Consider the following 25,731-nt stretch of genomic DNA (forward strand, 5'->3'; position numbering starts at 1 on the left):
TTTGTTAAAATATTTACAAGAATTGATGATATAAATAATAAAAACTATAAGTGCAATAGTAAAGTGCAAGCAGGTAATTTAAAAGCGGGGAAGAAGAAAAACAATGGAAAGACCTTAAGCCTCGATTACTATCAGACCCGCTGTCACACTATCATAATGTTAAACACTATGAAATCTTGATAATAATTGGTTGTAATTTCTAATTTAAAAAGATGTAACAAAGTCTGGACTGTTAATATAATTTAAACTTTTACCCTGTTGGCATATCGTTAAGTTCAATAATATTATTGCAAGTTACGTCGTTTTGATGTATTGAATATTAATTCAACGTGCTGCCATCTAACGACAATAGCTGAAAGACGACGAACGATTAACGCCTATTAACGTCCTCTAAATAAAGACGACCATATAGCAGCGGTATAAGGTTTACTTTCGTTTCTAATATCAAAGAATCTATTACGATAAACAGGCAATGGGAAATTTATTAAAATAATTTATCTCGCCTCATCCGAAGAACAGAGTCCGATGTGATTATATAGCGAAATAGAATAAGTACGTTACGACAATAATTTCGTCATTCAAAGTGAGTGTTTTGAGAATTTATACATGGTATAAATTACAAATAAATGGACGACGGGTCTAATACAAAAACCACGAAAAAAATATCCCAAGTCAACCTATTTAAACGTAGTGACATGTAAAGGAATATGAAAAAGCTAAAACGTTTAATTTAAATTGTAATGTCATCGCAGTACTGTCTATTTATTTTGCTTGCTTCGCTGTCAGTCGAACAAACGAAGACTAAAGCGTGAATGACGCTATGTATACGATTTTAACGCCCTATAAGTTCGGACACTTTTTAGCGCGGACCCGACGTCCATATAATTGTAAGTCAATGCATGGTATATCTTATTTCGCTTCGGAAATATAAAATCGAACAACGCTCGATCTGACATCCACAGCGAAAATCGGACGAAATGTACTATGTCCTGAGAACAAGCAGTCTTGCACATAGATCTTTGTTCTACGCATGAGTCGATTTTTATAAAATTAAGACCTCAAAAGTTCGTGGAATTATAAATAGATGTAATGCCAAGTTTTATTGAAATCGGTTACCAGAAAGTGCGCGAAACCGGATTCATCCCCTAGTTGCCACCGTTAGAGGTGACATATTTTCTTAAGTTCCCATTTAGGGACCCTCTCACCCTCTTTCCAACAAAAAAAGAATCATTGATATCGGTTCACAAGTGCCGGAGTATAATCGCGTAACGTACATACAAAAAAAAACCAGTCTAATGGAGAACCTCCTCCTTTGTTTTGAAGTCGGTTAATAAAATAAAATAAGACTTAAAGATGATAATGAAACATCACCATGGATAATATTACAGGTGCGACTATAATTTTTGCACTCCAATGTAGCAAAATAAGGCATTTTTCCTTTTCATATTCGACACTTTGTGCGAGGTAATTGAAACGACCATACATATAAGCGAAAATGGCGGACTGAGTCCATGTTTGCGGAACTCCGCGTACTGTTGGCACACGTACCACCCCACTAAGCACTTCTATTGTATTTATTGTTTTATGTTTAAGATCATCAGCACCGTTACAAATTGTAACAATAATTGCGTAACTTACAATTAATTACTTTATAACTTAATGCAGACTATGAAATTCCCAAAGGAACTTTAAATAACTTTTTTACGTCAATATTGTAAATAATAGAGACTCCAGCTTAGTATAATTAAGAGCGATTACACACGGCGATTTTTGACAACGATAGAAACACTCGTGAAATGTGCGATTGTATTGTGCAAACGCGCGACTGAGTCGTGCAGTCGCAGTCGTGCATAAGTTGAATCATTAAAAACGTGTATCGCGGTAGTATCGCTACTATAGGGAGTCACGCAAACTTATTAACGCGGATTCGTCTTGATGCATTTTAGTAGCAGTAGAGCTCCTCCTCCAAAGAGTTCGTCCAGGGAAGTACGGCCACTATTTCTGCCGCCAAACAGTAATGTGACCATTATCTGCGTTCCGGTTTTGAAGGGTAAAGGTGCTGGTGAAATTACAGGCACATGAGACTTGTTAATTATGTCTGAGGGTGACAGGCGCAGTGGCAGTGCTTCCCAGATCTTTGCGATTTAAAGCTATAAATGGTACTGCAACTGTTATGAACAGGCGCGTAGCTACCACCAGGCTCACGACTTGTTCGTCCCGTTACATTATAAAAGAAATCCGATCGTGTTTAATCATACTTTTCCCATTAAGCCGATTCGCCGTTAACGCCGCCGATTCTAAACCAGGATCGGACGCAATCGGAAATTCGCAGGAAGCCGCATTCGTTGCCGACCTACGCAGACTGCCGCGTTCGTACGAACCGATGCGAAACGCACGTCTTTTTCGCTTTTACGTTTTTAGCTATTTCTGACCGGCTTAATGAGATTCGCTTACTGAGATTTCCGTTAATAAGTGTGGTGACTCCCTAAGTTGCATGTGGGTATAAAAGTGATTTTAAAATATAACGTGTAACCGCTCTAAAGCAGTAAACGAAATAAACAAATTATTATAAAACCTGTTGGTGACGTAAAAATTGTTAAGTCGTGGCGTCTACGGCCCTGACAAACCAGTTTGGAGCCGCGTATGGGTTCATATTCAAAATATCTTTGCTATAGATAAGAATATTCACAATAAACATTTTTCAGTATAATCGAGATACTTTTTTTCCGCACCACCTTGGTAGAGAATTCCCTGTAATTAAATCTGTCTGGCACGGTTTGCTAGAAGACGTCGCCGGTTCGAATCCGGCCGGTCCGCGTGTATGGCTTCCGTACAATACGTCCCCCAAGGAAAGACAGAGTTCGGTACGCTTTTCTAAAAGTAAACAACTGAAATACCGCACACGGTATGTCCCCTCGAAGTCCCCCTTTCCAGCTAGCACGTAAGTTTAAGCGACTAAAATACCGTATTTAGTACGTGCATTAGGGGACGAATTGTATTTAGTACGTGCATTAGGGGACGAATTAGGTACGGGTTTTCGTAAGAAACACTCGTAAAAATCGTCTCGGTTGTCGTAAGAAACACTCGTAAAAAGCGTCTCTGATTCGTCACGGCTCGAGTAACGCTAACGTTTTCATGAGAAACGCTTTCTAACGAGCGTTTCTCACGAAAAGCCGTGCCTAATTCGTCCCCTAATGGACGTACTAAATATGGGTTTTTAATGGCTTAAATTTATACGGTAGATGGAAAGCGTATATAATTTGTCGCTTCGAGGGGTCATACTGGGTACGGTATTTCGGTTGTTTAGACCCTTAGAAAAGCGTACCGAACTCGTCTCTCCTTGGGGGACGTACTGTATACGGAAAGCTATGTACGCGGCCGGATCGAAGGATTTTTTTCTAAATGTTCGATCTTTGTATTAATAATTATAACAAGTGGAATAATTTCCCAAAAAATAATTGAATATCATCCTGACATTGAATAAAACACTTAAGGACGTAAATATTTTAACAATCGTGAAAACCTGAAACATGCTCCCTGAATTTTTTTTCGAAATCGCTTACGCCCTTTCTACAAAACACCGAAGTTACTTAGTTTCAGTTTTGTTGTTAAGCAAAATCAGCGTAATTGACTTTATCAAAGAAAAAAACTGCCAATATCTGGAAAGTTACTAAAATGCCAAATGCGTTAGTATGCTAACAGATTGACTGCATGTTTGCTGTGAATGGGTGAAGTAGTATCGATTTCTTGCATTAACTGAATGCAGTCGATCTCGACTTTATGCAGTGCTGCGTGAAGTCATTATCCGAGACTTAACTGCATGAAGTTGATAACAACTTCACGCATTAATGCTGTTAATGCGTGAAATCGTTATCAACTTCATGCAGTGGAGGACTCGGCTGCATAAAGTTGATTACAACTTCACGCATTAGCTACAAACATACACTCAATCTGTTAGCAGCCATAGCAGTTATGACAAAGAGAGCAGAACACATCTTTATATTTATTTTAAAACAATGTTTTGTGTAAATAAAACGAAAAAAAATAATACGAAAAAGTGTTTTATTACGCACTTATTATTTCAACCAAATGTTTACTCATCTATAGCATAATGCATACACAATCGTTAGAAGACACCACAAATTTTTATAATGTTCGTTACTTACTAGGAAAATACAAAAATATTAAGCGGTTTTTTTTTGGTAAACACCTAACGGTATACCTTATGTAAATATGCGAAATATACACTTATAAAATGCACCATTTATAAATACGCTGTTCTTTTATTTTCCCTCGGTCGACTGTTAACACTCTAAGACCGTGTGGATTGCCTCAATGTTTCTATTAGATGTAGATTTTAGAACTTCTTAAGAAGTAGTAAGCTTTGGGTTGTAATTATCACTCCCGCATTTAAACACACCGCGTCTACCATGTGAAACACAAGAGGTTTTTTTTTGGGATAGACACGACGCGATATGGTGCAGCCACGTGTGGTACGATCCTAGTCGTCTATTTCGAAAGTCATCCTGGCTTTCAGAGTTCAATTTGCTGCAATTTCTGAAGTAACTTCAGGCTGACTTTCAAATTAGATCCTTAGGGGGCTATCCTTTAGGAGAAAGAACAATAGTGGTACTAAGGTGGTTTTACACTGACCTGCTTCTACTTCTGGATACAGAGAGGTTGTTTCGTAACTTTTGCAGGTAATGAGCTCAAATTCTATTCTAAGATTCAATTGCGCAGCCGTCATTCTATCTCTTTCTTTCATATCATGTTTGGAATATGTCAGAAAGAGATAAAGTCGAGGCGTATATTTTCCGAAGCCAAAAGAATAATAGTTCACTGTAAATCAAATTTAATTCCGTTATTTAAGTAGGTACATGGCCAAGAACACGTCAAGCTTCGGCACTTACAGTTGAAATTCGACTCTATGCCGTTTACGAAAGGTAACGGTCCAAAGTCCAATGCGTCAAGGTTGACGTGTTTTTTTTGAAATTTACATCTTGTAGTGACATCGAGGAGGGTTTCGAAAGTGAAGGGTGCATGTTACAGCTAGAAAGCGGCTCAACTAATCTTGACAACAATTTAACCATCCAAAAACTAATATTAACCATCTCTCAGCGAATACTGATAATTTATCTTAACAATGGTCCAAAAATATCTAATAGCTTTCCTAAACGATCAAGTAGAAAAATACTCTCACAGAAATCTAGCTTGTTTTTTAATTTTCTCACTTGTATTTTTTTGTGTTGAACGGCGCCAAAGGTAAATCGTAGGTCTAAGAGTGTTAATCTAAACTACTATGACAATCTCAAAGTTTCGATTTTATTTGTTGCGCAGTGTTCATGGAAATTTTATTCTTATAACAATTAAGACTACATTGAAAGAGCACTTGGGCATTCCTGATGCTCAATATACTATCAGAGTCGACGCTATCCTTAAGGGTTCTTTTTGCATGCAGGCAACTGCGGTCCGCAGCGGCCATTTACAGCTAGGGTTAGTTCATATTTTTCTTATAAACAAAGGGTTTTCAAAAAAAAGTGTCAATCAAATGGGATCTCGAGTTACAATCTCCACTTGCAAACTAAACTATTGAGGAACTAGGAAAATTTCAACTTTGTTGATAGTGTACAGACGGCAACATACCAAGCTACATATTGACGGATCTTGTTCCGTTGCACTGGGAGGCGATATTCGACAAATGTGTGCAGTTTGATGTGCTGTTGACTGTACATTGCAAATTGATTATTATCTCATTAGCTACCTCTCATAGCGTTTGTTTTTTTTTTTTCATGACTTCAAGCCCTTCAGTCGTATTATAAGTATATTATTCTATTTTAGCTTTAAAATGGTAAAAATGATAGCAATTACCATCACGTCATAAAGAATAGTAGACCAAAATCATTTATGTATCTTTTTTGAAAGAAAATATAACAGAAATTCAATAAAATGCTATCTATAAAAAAATACGGGAACATAATTATGAAAATAATAATAATGATAGTGTCAGATAACTACACCAATTAGCTGGTCCCAAATTTGGAAATTCTTTGCACTCTGAGTATCAGAAAGTAACTCCGGGGTATTGCTAGTGTTGGGTCATGAAAAAATGTCCAATTTGAAAAAATAAATATTTTTCTCCACATTTGACAATAACACCTGTCAAAAGTCAAAGATACTATAAGGTCTACTAAGAGAATTTGTGAAAATAAGCCACCCAGGGTTTAGAAAATGACATTTAGCCATGTTTATACAATTTTATTTTATAATTCATGCTAAATAAAACTGATAGATACTAAACGTAAAACATAATATGAGTCTTCGAATTATATTTCTCCAATTTTCTTTTTTCAAGATTTGAAATTTTTCAAAATTACCCAATACTAGGTATGACCCAGAAAAATCAGACCAGCAACAATTTAGAACAGTTCGTTTCTAATTCCCATCGGGATTTCCTCATCTAGCGCCCAGTGTTAAACGCTGAGCTACCAAGGTCTTGAAAAACTTGTAATTTTACTTGAAAAAAACATGATAAAGAAGACATATAACATGGCGACAGAAAAACACTAGGTACCTACGAAATATTGTACACGTTTTGTACGAGTTTTATTTTAATATTAAGAACTTCCCGAAAACACTACGCAACTTCTTAACGCATTATTATCCTATGATAACATTACGATTACATAACATGTGAACTGCAGCGTTTGCCTTATCTTATATCACGTACACTGAATATGTTCGGTTACAAAAGACGTATTAGTTATACAGGTTTGTTCCGGTGACTTTGAATTTCGCGAAGTCTCAAGTTCAGCTTAGTTTTGTTCATTCTCAGGTTAGTGTTCAGTGCCTAATCATCGTGGTAATTTTTATTATTTAAATATTCGAGTATAGGCCATAAAAAGGTTAACGTTTCAGGGGAGAGGTTTAAAGATTCTATAAACAAAGTTAGTCGATAAATTTTTATGCATAATATGGTTCATGAAGTTCGTATTGTTTTTATGATTTTCATGTGATAAAAGCACTTTTGATGTATGATCACATGTATACGAAGGCTACGTAATATTATTTAATATTTATCGATAATATACTCGAATATTAAAATTTAAATAATGTAAATTGCCTCGAAAATTAGGTAGTGGACACTAATCTGAGAATGGGCCTTTTATTTTCAGTACGTCAAGTGACTATGGGACGTGGAACAGAAATTACAAGTTCGATGTGAGAATAACATGCTAGACTAACAAATGTAGCATATAACCCTTATAGTTATTGTTAATTCGAGTCTTTCCTAGTTTACCTCCTGCCTACTAGGCACACTATTGTGGAGGATTTTTATAGGTCGACAAAGAAGAAGAGTAAAACCGTAGCATAATAAGACAAATATCGTCGCCTTACTTTCTCAAACTCGTATCTTAAAGCACAAAGTTAGTGAAGTACAAAAAATGGATTGTATATACAAATTTTGCAGGCTAATTTCACATCACATTTCCTTTATATTCACATACTGGGTTTTGCCTATTCTTAAAGTCTTGTCTTTTGTTCTCTGCCCTTGATAAGAAATTCAAAATGTATAGAAACTTTTGCCATCTCCTAAATAATCACTCTTTATTAAGATACGAGTTTGAGAATGTAAGGCATCGATATGGTAACTCTATACAAACGCAGCAGCGTGGCCTTGTATGTGTGCGTGCCCGCAGCGTATAAGGACGCACAAATTCGCATAATCGTCTCGCGCATCGCATACGTTGCTCTGAACCCAAAGTAAGTACCCAAAGCAGTTGTGTTGTAGATATCGGAACCAACAGCGGTGCCACAAATACCCAGACCCGAGACAATAAGGAAAAGTTAGTTTTCGTGGTCATGTCGTCAATTATGAAAGGTGATTATTGCATCCGTGGTCGAGTTTCACACCGGTTTTCATGGTGTCGCAAATTATGAGGGTCCAGTTTCAATCCCCGGCCGAATCAATGTAAAAAACTAACTTTTCAATATTGTCTCGGGTCTGGGTGTTTGTGGTATCGCCTAAAGACCCCCATAACAACGTTGACCCCCTGAGACTTCAACACAGACTCTGACTTGACTACCGGCAACGACTGTGACTTGCTCAGGCCATGAATCACGGCTACCTGATAGGTTGACTTTTACATAGCATACCTATAATTTATAATGTATGTTTAGTCGAACATTCCGGCTCCGTCGTGGTAGTGAGTGTGATTCGCATAGCAACGTTTAAAATAAAGACATCAGAAAAATGTGTGAAGTATCTTTTGCGTTTTAGATAAAGTTACAAGGATCCGTTAAACCGCTGTTGTTCCCGATTTCCCTAACACAAGTGCTTTAGTTAGTTACTTTAGGATCAGAGCAATGTATGTGACGTAGTCTAATATCCAAATGTGTGTGTCCGTACAAATCATTCTGCTTTTTTGTAAGGAGTGGCCATAACTGTTTTATTATTATACTATGGTAAAACCCGTCTTTGTTCGTTAAAGTTTTGCTCACTACGTCCATCAATATTAACACGGGCACCAGATTTGTACTGTTGTTATTACACGTAGGACAAAATGTAGGCAGGAGTACAAAAGGTGTTACAAATACGTCTTTGAATAATCCAAATATTACAATAGACAATTCGTCTTACTCTAAACAAATCCGAAACTCTAATAGCAATCTAAATTTATTAGTATTGTAAAAATAAAAACTTCATTATATAACATCAAACGAGCGCCTTACGTTGAATTTGTATTATATTATTTAAATTACAGACGTGTATATGCTAGTGGCAGTAAACGACGCTCTGATATTACTGTATGCGACGGCTGATCATGCGTTACAAGTATTCGAATATGTTAAAATCGGACGAAAGATATTAAAAATTTATAAATAACCACAGTACAGGCTTCAAATAATAGTGTATCACATAAATGAACGATCGTCTTACGATAACCATAGATAACTTTGAAGCTCATGCAAATTCTTACAACGAGTACAATATAAATGAAGTACCATGCAGTTAAGGTAAAATATATGGGTAAATGTTCCACTAATTATTACATTTTAATAGAAACAATAAATGAATAATAAAACCATCCTAGTCCTAACCTTCCTCTTAGTAACGCTCTCAGTATGCCTCTGTCGTCCTCCACGACTGACGGTGTGTTGTGGTGACAAACATTGTGAATGTACGAAGTATTCGACGTGTTTCAACTAAAACAACCCAAATCTCAAAATAAACGAGAGGAATAGTCGAAAATCATAATTAAAAACTAAAAAAAATCACTAAATCAGGCGCAAAAAAACAAAATGAAAATCATTTCCCCAGTGCATATTCGCGTTTCGACTAGTTTCCTCACAAAATAAAAAGCAAATTGTACAGCTGAAATCATTAGGAACATACAACTGACATTTCTGAGCAACTTCTTGAAAAAATCGTTCAAGAAATTCAAAATTCTATACTAACATACTTATCACAGGTTAAGGGGACAAGAGAAAGTATTAGTGTTCTCTTAATACAGTACGATGCAGTAAATACATAACTAAGACAACTTAAAATGTACGGACGCCCGCCGCTACGCGTCGAGACGGCGAAAACCAAATCGTTCAAATTATATAATTAGTATAAATTCTAAGCCCAGTGCCCCGCGGGGCGGTTGAGATCGATAACTTATGTATAACATAACATTATGTCGACTGGCGGTGCTCTAGCGCTGAAGCCGGAACGAAGAGCACATAAGGCGATATCCCCACTAGGGCGGACGCACATCGGCGCGCCGCCGCCCGCGCTGCCCCGACCTCCCAATAAGAACTGCGTGTCACAAAAATATACGTTCGACGAGGACGCGCGCGACGGCGGGCATCGCCCGGCACTTCATCACGAGGGCTCGAGCCGGCGGCGGCTCATGCTGCTGGTCACACGGATCAGCCGAGAACACTGTCGGTGCGAGTGGGTTCGTGTAATTGACGCTTCGGAAAGTCCGTCAGGGGTGTTGCACAGCACTATGGCCGAGAGGGCCGGCCGCCAGTCGCTATCACATGAGGCGCGCGGCCCGCGTCGAGCATGGACCGCGCGCCTAGTCCCAGCCGTTCTCCTTCACCATGTGAGCAAGTTCTATTATGAACTTGCCCTCTTTGTATTTCTGACTCGATTCGAAGGCGTGCTCCTGAAAATAAAAAAATTTTATTTAAAAACACTCAGTCAATATAATTTCACAATGAGAGTTAATGAGCACTATTTATCGACTGTTCCTACATATTTCTACTGTTCCTATACATTTTATAAGTATTATAGTATGAAATATGTATTTATCTAAATATTTATATAGTTTTAATAATTTTAAGTTTTTGATTTTTTTTTGTCGGCGCATTCGCAAAATAGGAGATTAGTGGCGTTACATCTAATGGATGGTCGTCATTAAAACGATTCTAGCGCTGCCTAGCATCAATAGTAGAACGAACACCAAGCACTGAGGAGGCGGCCGTCTTGAGCAGGCTCTCATTCTTGAGTCGTGATGACGTGCGCACGTGTTTGGTGGACGATATTTTTGAATCTTAATTAATCATAGCTATCCTTTATTGTTTCCTTCAGTTAGTGATTCTAAAATTAAGAATATAATAAGAGAAGTAATTAAGATAACTCGTATTTTATAGAGATATCATCTACTCGGTCAATAATACACACCTAGCTAAAGAAAAAACTGGAAAACCAATCTGATAGCAGCACGAGTGTCTTCATGCTTTATATTCATAATTTTTGTTTTATTGTGCACGTAAACACGTTATTGTAATTATTATACTCCAGTATTTAGGTCAGCTGGAAGAAATTTCTGTTAGAAATAAGCAGTACATTTTGTTTGTGTTTTTGTTTTTTTTTTCTGTACAATAAATAATTAAATAAAAAAATAATTAAATGCTCCAGTACTAAGATCGGCATGCTGATCGCGAGCCTAAAATGGAGATGGGCAGGACACGTTGCTAGGCGGGACGACGACCGATGGACCAAGCCGGCCACTGAGTTGTACCTGGTAGGAGCGAGACGTCCTCGAGCCAGACCACCTAGATGGCACTGGACCGATTGAGCTGGCGCGCAAAAGAGTAGGCCTGTACCGAGCAGTGGGTGTTAACGAGCTGAAATGTTGACGATGGCACAAAAATTTGACAAGTTAACAGAGACCGATAACCTATTCAATGCAAATAAACCTCATTTCATTTCATAACGACATAACCGATCGGCCCTAAAGTAAACATAGCAAAAGGATGTTTATGGTACAAATTGTATTAAGTACTGAACTTAAAAGAATTACACAACTGAAAACAATTTATTCATGAGATTGACAAATTAACAGAGACTGTTGGGAACTTGGAACCAATGTACTTTGTAGTAATTTATGCATTGAGGTCACAGTAGTGATTTTAAGGTTATCGTTAATTATTGAAGTGTTTGTTAAATATTGGCCAAGTGGTAAACGTTCAATTGACGTATTATTTACAAAATCGACTGCGAGTGTAATAGGGGCAGGTCTTGGGTCAGGTCAAAGCCAGAGATATCGTATCGTATCGTATCGTTTATTGCAACCATGGTGAAAAACAGATGTACAAGAAATAATTGTATCACATGGGCCCTGACAGGGCGTAGCAAAAATAACTTAAATCTAGTTTATAATTATATAACAAAGTCCCGTTGTGTATACAATATTATAGGCTTTATCCATATATGTAATGGTTCAACTATTTTTTGCATAGCTATTATATAAGTATTTTTATAAATGTTTAAAATTTCTAAATATTATATTATTTAAGTAGGTTATATTATGTCAAAGGCGTCTCAATTGAGTTATTTGAAAAACACAATTTGCATATAACTATTTGTGGACACAACGCTGTTTATTTTATTTATCTTGTGTCATAAATATAGGTAGAATAAAAATATTTGTGCACTAGATCTGGAGTTTGTGTGTCCAAAAGTTTGTTTGAGAAACATAGAAAATCTTGTAGTAATTTGTCGTTGCGAAATTTGGACACTGACCTTGAACGAGGAAAATAAGTTGTTAGTGGCGGAAAGAAAATCTTGTGGCAAATTCTGGGACCGACTCAAAGGGAAGATGGGATCTGGAGAACAAGGAAGGACCTTGACATTCAAGATCTGATGTCCGGGCCCAATATTGTGCGAGAAACTAAAGCTGCGAGACTCCCACTAGATCGGACACGTGGAGAGATGGGAAAATCGTGCCGCGAAGAGGGCTTATTTGGGACAACCGAAAGGGCGCAGATTGGTCGGATGTACGAATGTAGGAATAGTATAACGTACGTCATCGATGCGATAAGAAGACCGTTTAGATGGTGTTGTAGATCTCGTTTCATAGATCCCAGGTATCTTAATACCTTAATTTCGCTAAAAATGTCGATTACGTTAGGAGTTTCACGCCTGCACTTTTTTAAAGGCTGGCCAAGGAAATTCAAAGTGTAATTAGACGGAAGTCTCCATTACTGTTTTATACTTACATATTTCCATCCGAGCATGGTTTTGCAGCACTCGCAATAGATGTCGGCAACGGCATGTAAGCCCGTTAATAGCACGCGCTCCTCCGCGGGACCACAGCCCACGTTGACTCTGCAATACGAAATTAAAAATGACCGTTTTACAACGCCGCATAGCAGCATTTGCTCATGGAGTTAGTTCGGACGGAACCTTTCAGGATGCGGTTATTTGCGCAGGTTGGTTTTGGTACATTTAATGTTGCTTGGTTTCAATTTGTCTGCACCAACAAATAATGCCGCTAAGATTTTGTGTTACATGTTTGGTAGGTAGTATTTTGATTTTAAATCCGTTTAGGTGTTAGTAAGTGTTTTCTGGATGTATTGTGTTTCCAATGGTGCTGACATGTCCAATAATGATCAAAGCCAAAGTCAAATAAATCAGAGTCAAAAGCATTGGGTATTTTTAATAGAAATTGTTTGCTATCTAAATAGTGCTCTTACAGATTACCGCGTGTAATTTTTAATAATAGTTCGATGCCCATTCACGTAATAATGGGAATTAACATATAAAAACTATTTAATACACAAGTTCATTGTTCCAAAGTTTATGGTATTTTATAATCAATAGAAAATGTTTTATTGTTTTGAGAACTTACTACGAAGTCTATATTTTACTTACTTTATTGGTGGAATACTCGTAGAATAGGTGTATGAGCCAATGTAATTTTGTAATTATATAGGTACAATTTAACAGGAAACTGATATAATACGTACGGCTTTGGATATGTAAGTTTTTAGATTGTGCTTATATAATAACCTATAGATAGTAAGACAATACGTTTATTGGAGCACATTGTCTGCGCTCGCTCTCGGATACATCGGGAGCGGTAACGTCTTTCTTTTATTATGATACCAATTAACAGAATGAACAAGTCCTGCCTCTGATCGTAAGAAACACGTCTGTCCATTACAGCTGCAATCCACTCAGAACTTTAAATCACAAAGATCTGAGGAGTACTGCCACTGCGCCCGACGTCCTGAGGTATAAGTTGTCATGACCCATTTGCCTTCGAACCCTGGACTGCTCGGCGGTAGAAATAAAGTTCGTTCGTTCAAGGAAGTACTGCCACCTTTCCTATTTCTGCCGGTTTGGAAGGGTAAGCGTGCTGGTGAAATTACAGGCACATATGGAACTAGTCAACTTATGTATCAGGGTGACGGGCGCAGTGATCGTGCCCCTCAGATCTTTGCGATTTAAATCTCTGAGTGGCACTGCAACTGTTATCGACAGGCGTGTGGCTTACCACCACGCGCACAACTTGTTCGTCCCGTCACTTAATATTATAAAAACACCTTGAATTGCCACGCTAGTATGGACTAGTGACGTCAATGCTTGTGTTGTCAGTCGAGGAAATGAGTTCTCGTATCGTACAAACAACTAACGTATTTAACAATGTCGTATACGTTATATCTCCAAAGCAAGTAAAGAGAACATATTTTTATAAATTTTAATTTAGACTTCCAATGTTATATGTGTACATAGTAATGTTTGTATTCATTAGATAAGAACGATATTAGGTAGAAGGGCAATGTTGAAATTCACTGCGTATCGACCCGACTGCCATGAAATATGCATGATGGCTACGTAGAGGCAAGTTACTTTAACATTTGACATTTCATGTAAATATTTTTGGAGAATTGTAATTTTAACATTGCGTGTAGATAAATTAAGAGCTATGCGGGATACTTAAAGCAATTGCTACATATGTTACATTACGTACAAATGACAATTATTATTTCCTACTACGTCGGGTTTGGGAATTAAAAAAAAAATATTTTAGACTAGGAAACACAAGGCTTTAGTTAGTGTTGAACCCCACCTGTCACTTGATGCTAGAGCGTGCTCATGAAACACGTACATTAATGAATGGACGCTTGTAGTGCTGAACACTTAGGGCGCGTTTATTCGATACGAATTTCATCGCGCTCACACCGCGTGTGTCTAACTGTCATGGCAAAATACGCTCTATTTATTTAGCTTTTACGTTTTAACTTAAATGAGCATCTCGGGCGCGCGGGTAAGTCTGTATTGTCTTTGGTATACGCGGCGGCCGCGCGACGATCGTGCGGTTGTATTATTCCAAGCAATTTAAATGTTGCTGGCAAAAAGAATTCGCGCGTGCTCGAGAATGCCCGCGCATTCCGCGGAAGATTTTGGCTCGTATCTAGTTTGTACGTTACACAATTGACCATAAAGTTCATTAAACAATGTACAAAAATTCGCTTCCATTCCGTTCCGCCGCAATATAAATTTAACCCTTAAAAACCTTACCCTTCAAAAACGGAACGCAGTAATGCTCACATTACTGCTTGGCGGCGGAAATGGGTACTTTGGGATAAGTTCTTTACTTGTTGAACTATTTCACAAGAGTTCTACTGATACTGAATAAGAAATATGCTCTCAGAATTCAGGTCTGTCATTATATTTTGTAAAATATAGTCGCCGAATACGTCTCGGAGCTGGCACCGCACACGAAAATAAGTCGATGAATCGTTTGAGTGACATTTTTTTATTAGAAATTATAAATGTATTTGACCAGACTTTATTTTTATTTTTAACAACATGATGCGTCCTAGTAAACACAAGTGTATTACTGCCCAACGTATTTATATATAGTATTACCAATCTTGCATTACGAAACACATTTCACTCCTATGGGTACGAACCTAAACTAAATATAGATAAGCATAAACAGGCCCCTGAGTCATAGAAACATCATAATTTAAAATGAAAAAAGTTAAGAAATGTTGTGTCACTAATGGCGCATCCACACATGCCGCCGGGTTTCAGACCGCCTTGCCGCTGAATGCAGGCCGCCGGCTTTACCGGCGGCCTGCAGATGCGGTTGCAATTTTCGCAGTAGTGTTGTTAATTATGTTATATATGAATACGACTACACTACCACTCCGTATCGAAGCCGCAAGCAAACTGCCGCCGGCAACCAAAAGCCGCGCGTGTCGCGGCTGAGATGCGGCAAATGCCGGCGGCACGGCCGCTGGCCATGCCGCCGGGCATGTGTGGATGCGCCATAATATGACATTCGTCCGTACCCTGTATCTATTGCCATCTATCGAAATTTACCATTGAATTGTTTTTTCTACTCCTGTACCTTAGAATAATAACGCATACAATGATAGTTTCATAAAAAACGAACTGTAACAAGTGAGGCAAAAATCAAATTCATGTAGGCGTAAGCAACTTGTATTTACGCTCGTCGGCACGCACACAAATATACAAATAATGATGCCATGGAATAACATTTCCCTCAAAAGTGGGGAAATTGTATCTTGCTTAATTCATCGTTAAGTTAGAGGTGCCTACGGATTTGCTCGACTTTGTCGATCGTTACTGTCGATCAGGTGCCTACAGATATGCTCGATTTTGTCGATCGTTACTGTTGATCGACAACGTCCAGTGACAGGCATTTTCAAAAATTTATTTTTGGTAATCCTTATGGCAATGGCATTTATATCTGAATACACGAAGGCGGACACTACTTTTCTCATTTCTAAATCCAAGATGGCGGACACGTCTTTTCGAATAAATGCAAAATGGGAATCGTTTTCGAGGTATTCGAGGTGCTCATCACGAATATGGAATTTATTTCTAAATCCAAGATGGCGGGCACGTTTTTTCGAATAATAGCAAGCTGGGTGGGGGTGGGTGGGCTGGGTGTGTTCATTCCGAATACAGCACATATTTCTAAATTCAAGATGGCAAAGAATTAGAAGAAGAAGAATTAGAAGTCTTGTCCCCCATCTTGTATTCAGATATACATGCCATTTCCTTATGGTTTACCAAAAATACATTTTTGAAAATTGTTGTCAACCATCTTGGATTTAGAAATTAATGCTACATTCGTAATAAGCACTCTAAAACTCCTCGAAAACGTCTATAATTCTCAATCGTTACTGTCGATTGACAATGTCGAGAAAATCTGTAGGCACCTTATTAAATACTACCCAATTCTTATTTAACTCATATACCTATGAACAAAAACCTACAAGCGAGTTTAAGTGCGACTATCGAATTTGAATATATAAATAGCCTGATATTGTCTGTGGGTATGTTTATATGAAAAGTACACGATAACAATTAAGAACCTGAACCTGAAAGTTGTTTATACACGATTTTGGAGAACTGACGATGACTCTTTAGTCAGTGTTAGTTTCCTGAAATAATTTTAATTAAGAACTTTTGAGTCTGGGCAAGACAATTTTTTTAAGTGAGTGTATGATGAACAAGAATAATGATTTTTCACATGAAACTAATGAAGGCAAATACTAAATATATTTCGTAAAAATAGCTAACGTAAATTCCCTACAATGTTGTTGCGGCGGTGTACATTTGTAGAAATTTTGCAACCGTCGCGATATTGCCTATTCTCAAAAAATTACGTAACATAATTATTTTGAAACAGAATAGCCAAATGGGGAGAAAAAACCCGTTACTTTGCAACATTTTCGTATCTTGTTGCAACGAAATTAATTTTCTGTTTTAGTGAATATTTACATAAAAATACAAGTTGAAACGCGTTACTTCCTTGTGGAATGTGATGTTAGTGTCTATTTTATATTTTTCTGATCTATTTTTAAACCCAATTACCGCACATTTCGTCATTTTTAGCAAAAATTTTTGAGCTGCTCGCGGTGCAACTTGACCTTGAGCACTGACAGCCCGCTCGCTCGTGTAAGCCCATAGGGCGTCCTACAATTTGCCTCACTTAGCGTGTGCGGGCTAGGTTTCTATGCATTATTATTCTAAGTCCTGTACATTAAATTTCATAAACCATACATAAAGGCGTTCTTTTTAGTTCTGACCCAAAATTCTATTATTGACTATGGTACTCGCTACTGAAATGAAAAATTTCATTATATTTTTCATCACACGTGGTCGTAAACAGTATCATGAAGTGCAGGGAAAGTCGACCGTAATGTCCTAAATTATGCTCAAGAGGTTTTTCATTAAATTACCTTGTCCCAGGGCGGTAAAAGATTTTTAATTTTATTTACACTGTACTTCTGAAGGTACATCAAAATTAAGCAAAAAGTTTTTCTGCTCAAAAAAATCTGAATGTATTTCGTATAAGCTTCAAGTACAGAAAAAAAAAACTAAATTTGCAATTTAACTGTATTTTACTAAATTTATTATTTTGTGAATTCAAATTCTGCACTATTAACAGAATTTGGAAATTATTTATTTTACATGTAATATATCGTGGCTGTATACGCCTGTGCCTTCTATAACATTTTGATTCGAGTTGTATTATCTATGGAAGGATAGCTGACAATCTTTTTAAAAAAAAGCAAAAACCCGCCATTTGCCAAATCCGTAAATATTGTGTTGTGATTTGTGAAGCGATATTTATTCATACAAGAAATAAATTATCGTTGTATTTATTTCTTCGCAAAAATGAAAAGCATTGTATGTAGTACGGGCGATAGCGATAAAAATTGCAAACCTCGAGTCACAAACTCTTGTTAATAGTTTCTCATTTACCGCCCTTAATACACAATGTACTATTTTTACTTGACACTTATGTAGCACGGGAGATAAAAATTACAAACCTCGAGTCACAAATTGTCGTTAATAGTTTCTCATTTACCGCCCTTAATACACAATGTACTATGTTTACTTGTACACAGAATTGTAATGAGTTTCAAAAAAAGAACGTCGTATTTTGTTCTGGGCTTTTCGCGGTTAGCGTTAGATATACTTGTTTTTCTGTACACAGAACTGTAATGAGTTTTAAAAAAAGAATGTCGTATTTTTTTCTTGGCTTTTCGCGGTTAGAGTTTCAGTCACTTACCTTGTGGTAATGAAATCATTACATAATTAAGTAGATCTTAAAATCTCATACCTATTACTTAGGCCTAAACACGGTATTCAAGTTTAAGAAACCTCATTAAGCAACGATTGCAGCAAATACCAACCTATTAATATAGTACCGGTTGTCCAGTATTGGTAACAAAGGAAATGGTAACAAATACTTACACTGAATTGAAAAGATATGCGCGCCCTTGGCTGCCTTGAAACGACTGAAAAATAACAAGAAGAGTATTTACAATTTGAACAATAATATATTTGCATATTTTAAAGGAATAATAAAGAAGATTATTGTACGTCGTATAAGGTAAATAGCTGAAGAATATATAGTGGTAAAATAGCGTGAATCGTATTTTCACGAAATAAGGTATTTCAATGCCGTATTGTCGGAGCGTGTCGTAAAGACAGGACAAGCAGTAGTGGAGTGCGTACGGCTGTAGCCATGGATTACCAATCCTAAGAGACATCCTACTGCAAAACACATGTCTGTCCATACCGCCCCCTAGTGGGCGTTGAAGAATCTTAGAGTCCTCGGAAGCCTTTGAGAGGTGCTGATGCTATGCAGGGGGTGCTACTTCATTTGAAAAAAAGAGCCTAAATTATCTACATATTGTATATTATATTATATTGTATATCTACATATTATGTATATTAACTTAACTACATACATTTCTTTGTGATTTTTTTTGTGTTAAGTTAATATAAAAAATACGTGATTTCAATTATTTTTTGTGGAGGTGGGCGTTGAATTTTTTTAATCTTGCCTAAGTGGGCAGTGAGTCAAAAAATTTGGGAATATGTGTCTTAGATAATAACAGTATTTTGAAAAATTGAGATCAACAAACAATAATTTTAACATGTTTATTATTCCGAAAACACTGTTCACACTAACTTATGCCGAATAAGTACAGTTTGATCTATTATAGTCCTATGTCGGACACGGGTCTATTCAATAAAGAAAGGTCAATAGCAATAAAGGTTAGAGCATTGAGCCGTATAGTTTACCACGCTTGAAGACGTGGGATGTCTCTAAGGCACATATATGAAAAGTTTAAGTTGAAACCCATTGGACCCCTCCATTCCAATAGTTTGTGCTCGAAATTGAACAATTTCGTGGCGCGTTTCAGTGATAGTTATTACACTGTGTGGCGTATGCCAAATTCTTGCAAGATACATCGCTACACGGGGTAATAATACTTATACGCGAGAATATACTAGAATTTAAAATTCTTGTCTCGTAGGGTCAATGGATCAAAAGAATTTCGTCCACAGATCTGGTTCGATAAAAAGCACTAAACTTAGAGCGATTACACACGGTGACTTTTAGCAGCTATACAAGACCGCGTATGTGAAACGCGTGTGTAGCGAATCACAGCAGTCGCTACAAATCTCTTTTGTGAATATCTAGTTTATATATAGTATTTTTAAGTTTAGTTTTATATTTAAATTCTAAATTTAAATGTGAAAGTTTTTGGCGCCTTTTCTTTACCATTGTTTGTTTTTGGATTGATAAGTTGTACGTGTTTTGTAATAAACTGTCCCTGTCTACCGACCTGAGAGATAGGGTTTTCCGGAGAGACTACGGGCTCGATGGCAAGCCCTTCGCCAGTTACATGTCTTCACAGGTGTCTTTAGCGGACCCGGATTTGGATATGGACTCCCCGGGGTTTGTAGTTAGCTGCAGGGACGAACACGTTCGTCTGCCCCGGTAGTGTGTGACCGGGGCGTTCGTCCCGAGCGCAGCTTAGTAGCGGTCTAGTTGAGGGCCTGAGGCGAAGAGACGCGCGGGGTACGTGAGTTGCCCTTTAAGTCGGTGGCTATGTCCGGATATACTGTACTAGCCCGGAGAGCTAGTAGAGGATAAGCTGGACATCTTCCGGTCCGGCCGCGTAGGAGTTTGGAAACTGGAGAGAAGCCGTTCATTCGGCGTCGGGAAGTGAGCGTGCCTTAGATCTCCGCCACCAATGAGGAGATTTCGTAGTCAGCTTAGAGTCGGCGGGTCAGTGGGAAGTGAGCGTGCCTACGGCTCCGGTACCTTTCTGGAAAATAGGGAGGGTACTGTACGTGCACCCGGGACGGCTCACCTAGGGCACTAGCCTTATAGAGAACCGGACGAAGTACGTGCAAACGTGCTGATCCGGGGTTAGGACTTGACGTAGATGGAACCTGTGCGAGCTATAGTGCCCTTCCCGCATAACCAAGAGGTAGGGAGCGGCACTATAAAAAAAAACTTATGTAGAATGATATGGGACTGGTCTCGCTCACTCGTTGATAGTCCCACCCAAACCCATTGATACAGTCCGCTACAGCGTGATTGTATCGCGATACTAGCGATTTATAGGCGGTTGCATCGATGCAGTCGCTTATGTTGAGTCATTAACAACGTGCATCACGACTGAATCGTTACAAACGCGCTGCTAAAAGCCGCCGTGTGTAAGCGCCCTTATATATATATATATATATATATATATAATATATATATCAAATAGCCTCAGTCTAACTTGTTTAGAGAGCACGTAGCCGCAAAATGTTGTATACCTATTAGACGACGCGAACCTTATCTTGGTCGGCTAAGTACATCTGAAGACGATACGATATTGCCTGGAGCGAACTGGTTCTTATCGGGCTTTATGCTCAATTTACATTGCGGCGGAACGGAATGGAACGGAAACGTCAATTTCGTCACGCTGCGCGGGAAGGCGCACGCGGTCTCTATGATGCTCGAGCCTTTGCGAGCTTTCTTGCGACAGCGCCTTAAGGCTGCAGTATTTCGTCGACGTTTGACGTCATGCTGCGCCGGCCTTCGCGCCATTTCCTTCGGATTCGCCAGACGTCGCCGACATCAGCTGCGGAATTCTCGCGAATGGGCGAGCATTCTCGAGCATGCGCGAGAATTCCGTAGAAGACGCGCGACGTGATTCTCGTGTCTACTTTGTACGTTACACAATTGACCATAAAGTTCATTTAGCTATGTACAATATCGTTACGAAAATTCGCTTCCATTCCGTTCCGCCGCAATATAAATTGAGTCGTAGATGGAAAAGTCGTCAATATGTTCAGTTGTTACTTTGCGGACTTGTATGTTAATAAAAATAGAATTTAATTACTTTATTACTCCGTGAACTCAGTGAAGGTTATATCGTACAAAGTAGCTGCGCTTGTGATGAGTATTTATTGCATCAAAAATTAATAAAAATAATGACACAAGCGCAACTATACCACCAAAAAGACACTCGATAGGTATTTCGCCTCTCCAAGAGGCATTCTCACGAGTTGTTGATCGACGCTCGGCCAAACAGACTTCGGTTTGTTGGCCATATTTAGACCCCACTAACCTCGCAATTACAACAGTTAGAAATATGGTAACTCCGTACAAAGTAACAGCGCAGGTTGTAAGTATGAGTGCGCGACGACCGCGCGCTTTGTACATAATATTGAAAGGCGCGTTGGGACGACCAGTGTCATGCAACGCGAGTGCATCGCGAGATAATGCGAATGTGTGCGTCCGTACACGGCGCGTGGTAGGCGCTTACACATGCAAGCTGCGATGCTATGTTTGTATAAAGTTACCATACTATACTTTTGGAAAAGTAGTCCATTGTGATCTCTGCTCACCTTTGATATAAGCTCGTCATGGCTGGCCAGATGCGCACGGCAGTGTATGCAGCTATAGGTGCGGTGCGCTGGCGGCAGGTAGGCCTGGAAGGTCTTGACCGGCGTCCTCGCCGCGCCGGCGGCGGCCTCGCCTGCCACCCCACGGATAGCGTCACGCTCACGCATGAGTGCCTGCTAGCTACCAACCAATCACTGCGTCAGGTGACGCCTAGCCCTAAGTGCACTATGAATTCGGAACTGCCATTGAGATTTATCGCGCGAATCACATTTAAAAGTACAGAAATGCTCTATGGAATCTGTGGATTAATAATACTAATTAGTAATGAGAGATCATTCAGATCATTCGAATACGAAAATTAGTAGGTTACTAATTTTAATAATTAATTACTAACAAGTCGAATATCGAAATCATTCGCATCGCTATTCTAAATGTTCTATGAAAATTAGTATTGGCACCGCTGTAGCACTGTAGAGTGCTACAGGGGCGCTATTCTGTAAGCGTCTAATTTGAAGGCGCCCTAAGCGATGAGCAGAAAGATTTAGCTAGTGTCAAATATAATGCTCAAACCCTAAATATTCTGAAAGAACATTCTGACATTCACAATTTAATCAGATTAAACTCGTCAAAGTTCTAAAGCTCTGAATACCCTGACCTTGAACCTGTATGGGCGCAAAGTTAATTCACGAGTGGAGACCACTGGCTATTGGCAGCCGGCCAGTGATCACCCGCATTCATTGTTTTCATAATCTTTATCGGAACTAAATCTGGAAAGTGAGAAAACTATACACAATATAGTTTTAAAAACAAACAACCGTACTTTACTCATAAACTGTCCAGGATATGACGTATGAACATACCTAGGTGAATATTTCTATGACTAATACTTATATTTTCCTTTGGTTTATTCCTAATTTGCCATTTTTTTACGACCACTGTAACTCAACTGTTTGCACTGTCGGCGTTGGATGAGAAGGTCCCGGGTTAGTCCGGACAAAAGTCTGACATTTGCAAAAAAGTTCGGACTTTTTAGTAACAAAATAAAATCGAAAATCTCTCTCACGTAGCAGCAGACAAGCGCCCCAGCAACAAAATGTTTGTCGTACATTGAATTTTACTACAGACTTTCGAGGTGGATATTTTATTTTTTATTCTGTATACGGTTTAAAATATCCGGTCAAATGACAAATCCGGACAGTAGGTCAAAAATTCGGACGTGTCCGGACAATTCCGGACGTTAGAAACAATTTGAGAAATGAACTTTTCTTAATTGGCTCTGGTCTGGGTGTTCCAAGTAGTGCTTTGGAGTGAAATCTCTTGCTCTGGTACTCATAGTCCAGGGAACTCCCTAGTTTAAAACCAGATAATGTTTTACATGTATGGTCACAACACAACCGTACAAAATATTATAGCGGAATTGAATGTATACGTCACAGACATCATGTAAATAACTCAAAAGCAACTAAATACAAATCTCAAACGCAGTTTTGTGATAGTGCACGTAGGGCGTAGTAACAGCACTCATGCGATTACAAAATAGAGGTATAAACATCAAAGAAATTTTATACAAAAATTCACTTGCTATTTCTTATTACAGTGATTATTGCAAATTGGACAACGTTTCTCAAGTGTTTAAAAATGCCACCTGCCAGATAACATGTTATTATTCTTGCGACGCTATATTGGATATGTTGTAATTGCATCGTTATAATATAATTATGACTACTGTATAGTGATGGTAGAACGAAATATATCAAAATTCAGTTCTAGTTGTCCTTTACTCTTTTATCTTGTGTATACAGCTTCATTCCGATCCGAGTGTCAAATGTTCAATAACAGGTTTCGGTATATGGAATAACCTTAAAATCTTAAAACGAGGTGCATTTTCAATTAGTGTATCTCATTTTAATAATTTAAATAAATGAAACCTCAATGTCAAGCAACTCCCAAATAAGGTGCTACCCGATCGACAACCGGATTGTTTGATGATAATTTTTATTCAAATTTTAATAAAAAAAGTGCAAAGTGAATAACTTTAACATTTTGATTTTGACACTTTGAACGTTCGTTCATTGTGACGTTTATTATATATATCAAAGGAGAACACGGTCTCACTCTCAGGCTCAATTTACACGGAACGGAATGAAAGCGAATTTTGAAATTCCTATGAATATTTCACATAATGAACTCTATGTCATTGGCCTGTCTATTTAAAAAAAATTGTGAAAGCTTGTACTGACCCTTATTGAATCTACATGATAAAGCTTTTTTTATGATTTTGTGGCATTTATTAACAAACAAATCAACCTGCATAAAATCAATTAATCTGAGTAGCTTAATCATACTGGAATTTTAAATAAATAAATAAAAACTCAACATAGCCCCGCACTAGGGAAACCCTGTGTCGCGGGTGCCATGGACACACACATAGACAACCACAAATTACACCCAAACTCACGAGAGAAATAAATGTAGGCCATACAAATATTTCTTCCGGCCGGGGAATCGAACCTGGGACCTCTGCGTGGCGGTCCGGCTTGGTAACCGTTCGGCCACGGAGGCAGTTAAATTAATTATAAAATTAAATTAGTTAAGTTAATTATATCAAAGGTAAGAACAACGGCTGAGTAGAACTGGTTTGTACGTTATACATACACTTTTGAAACGGGAATAAACGTCTCGGATACAAACACATGCCACGACATTTATCAATGGCAGTAGCATTCTAAGTAATTTTACAAATAGCAATATAATTATCAAGGTATACCTACTTATCAATGATAATATTGGTGATAATTATCAATGATAATTATGGTGATAATTATCAATGACAATTATCACTTTGAAACCTGGTTACATAATTGACCTAAAGTTCATTATGTTATGGTTACAAAAAAGCTTCGATTTTGCTCCGTGCAATGTGAGCCTTCACCTGGATGTGAAGTGAAGATGCTCACCTGCCTGGCGCGAGCAGCACGCGCTCGCCGCCCACATGAGCCGCGAGCGCCGTCGGTCACCTGCCGCGCGCGCTCCCGCCACGCGCCGCGCCCTCTCGCTCGATACCCGCCACCCTCTGCAACGAAACATACACTCTATTCATTTCTTGTTTTACCAACAACTCTCCAAACATGATTAATAATATTATTGATTTTTATTGAATGAAATTTTGTGATGAAATTTAATGAATGAAAAAAATTGTTACGCATTAAACTATTTATTAAACTATTCTTCGGGTCCGAATCGCGTATATTTCTTGTTTAGTACTTACTCAGCCCCTGACCATGGGCCTGTAAAGGACCCGAAACGTTGGTTTTTTTTTATAAATATAAAAGAAATCATTTTCAATTAGTTTTAATTTTATAATAATTTGATTCACTTGCCAATAGTGACATTTCCTTTGAACATTTTATCTTTGACATAAGACTGAATTTCATTATATTGTTGGTATTTTCATGAATTTATTTATATTATTGCAGTTTTGTAAATGACATTTTTTAAATTGTTGTATGTTTTAATTAATTAAATTTGATTTATTTTTATTTTATGAAATTGCAGTAATGAAGTATTTTCAGCGAAATTTATTTTTAACATTTTATCTTTGACGTAACACTGAATTTTATTATAATTTGGTATTTTACTGTTTTTATATTATTGCAGTTATTCAAATGACAATTTCTTTATTGTTGTATTTATTAATTAATTAATTTTGATTGATTTTTATACATGTTTAGTACAGTAAGGTATTTTCAGGTACTTCTCA

At 37.9% G+C, this 25,731-nt stretch overlaps 1 protein-coding gene across 2 annotated transcripts in view; it reads right to left on the reverse strand.

Moving 5' to 3' along the window:
• Positions 1–4,401: 4,401 nt before the first annotated feature.
• The window catches only part of LOC113235778 (protein yippee-like CG15309), a 108,396-nt gene continuing 87,066 nt past the window's right edge, over positions 4,402–25,731 (reverse strand). For both annotated transcript variants that reach the window (XM_026471677.1, XM_026471678.1), the window contains exons 2-6: positions 24,929–25,044; positions 21,974–22,151; positions 18,527–18,570; positions 12,496–12,604; positions 4,402–10,157 (exon numbers count right to left, since the gene is read on the reverse strand). In XM_026471677.1, coding sequence (XP_026327462.1) covers positions 10,068–10,157; positions 12,496–12,604; positions 18,527–18,570; positions 21,974–22,138 — 408 coding nt within the window. In that variant the 5' untranslated portion in view covers positions 22,139–22,151; positions 24,929–25,044 and the 3' untranslated portion in view covers positions 4,402–10,067. The remainder of the gene's footprint in view (positions 10,158–12,495; positions 12,605–18,526; positions 18,571–21,973; positions 22,152–24,928; positions 25,045–25,731) is intronic.

Source organism: Hyposmocoma kahamanoa, unplaced genomic scaffold (genome assembly GCF_003589595.1).
Source record: "Hyposmocoma kahamanoa isolate Upper Pololo Valley unplaced genomic scaffold, ASM358959v1 88, whole genome shotgun sequence".
Classification (NCBI taxonomy): domain Eukaryota; kingdom Metazoa; phylum Arthropoda; class Insecta; order Lepidoptera; family Cosmopterigidae; genus Hyposmocoma; species Hyposmocoma kahamanoa.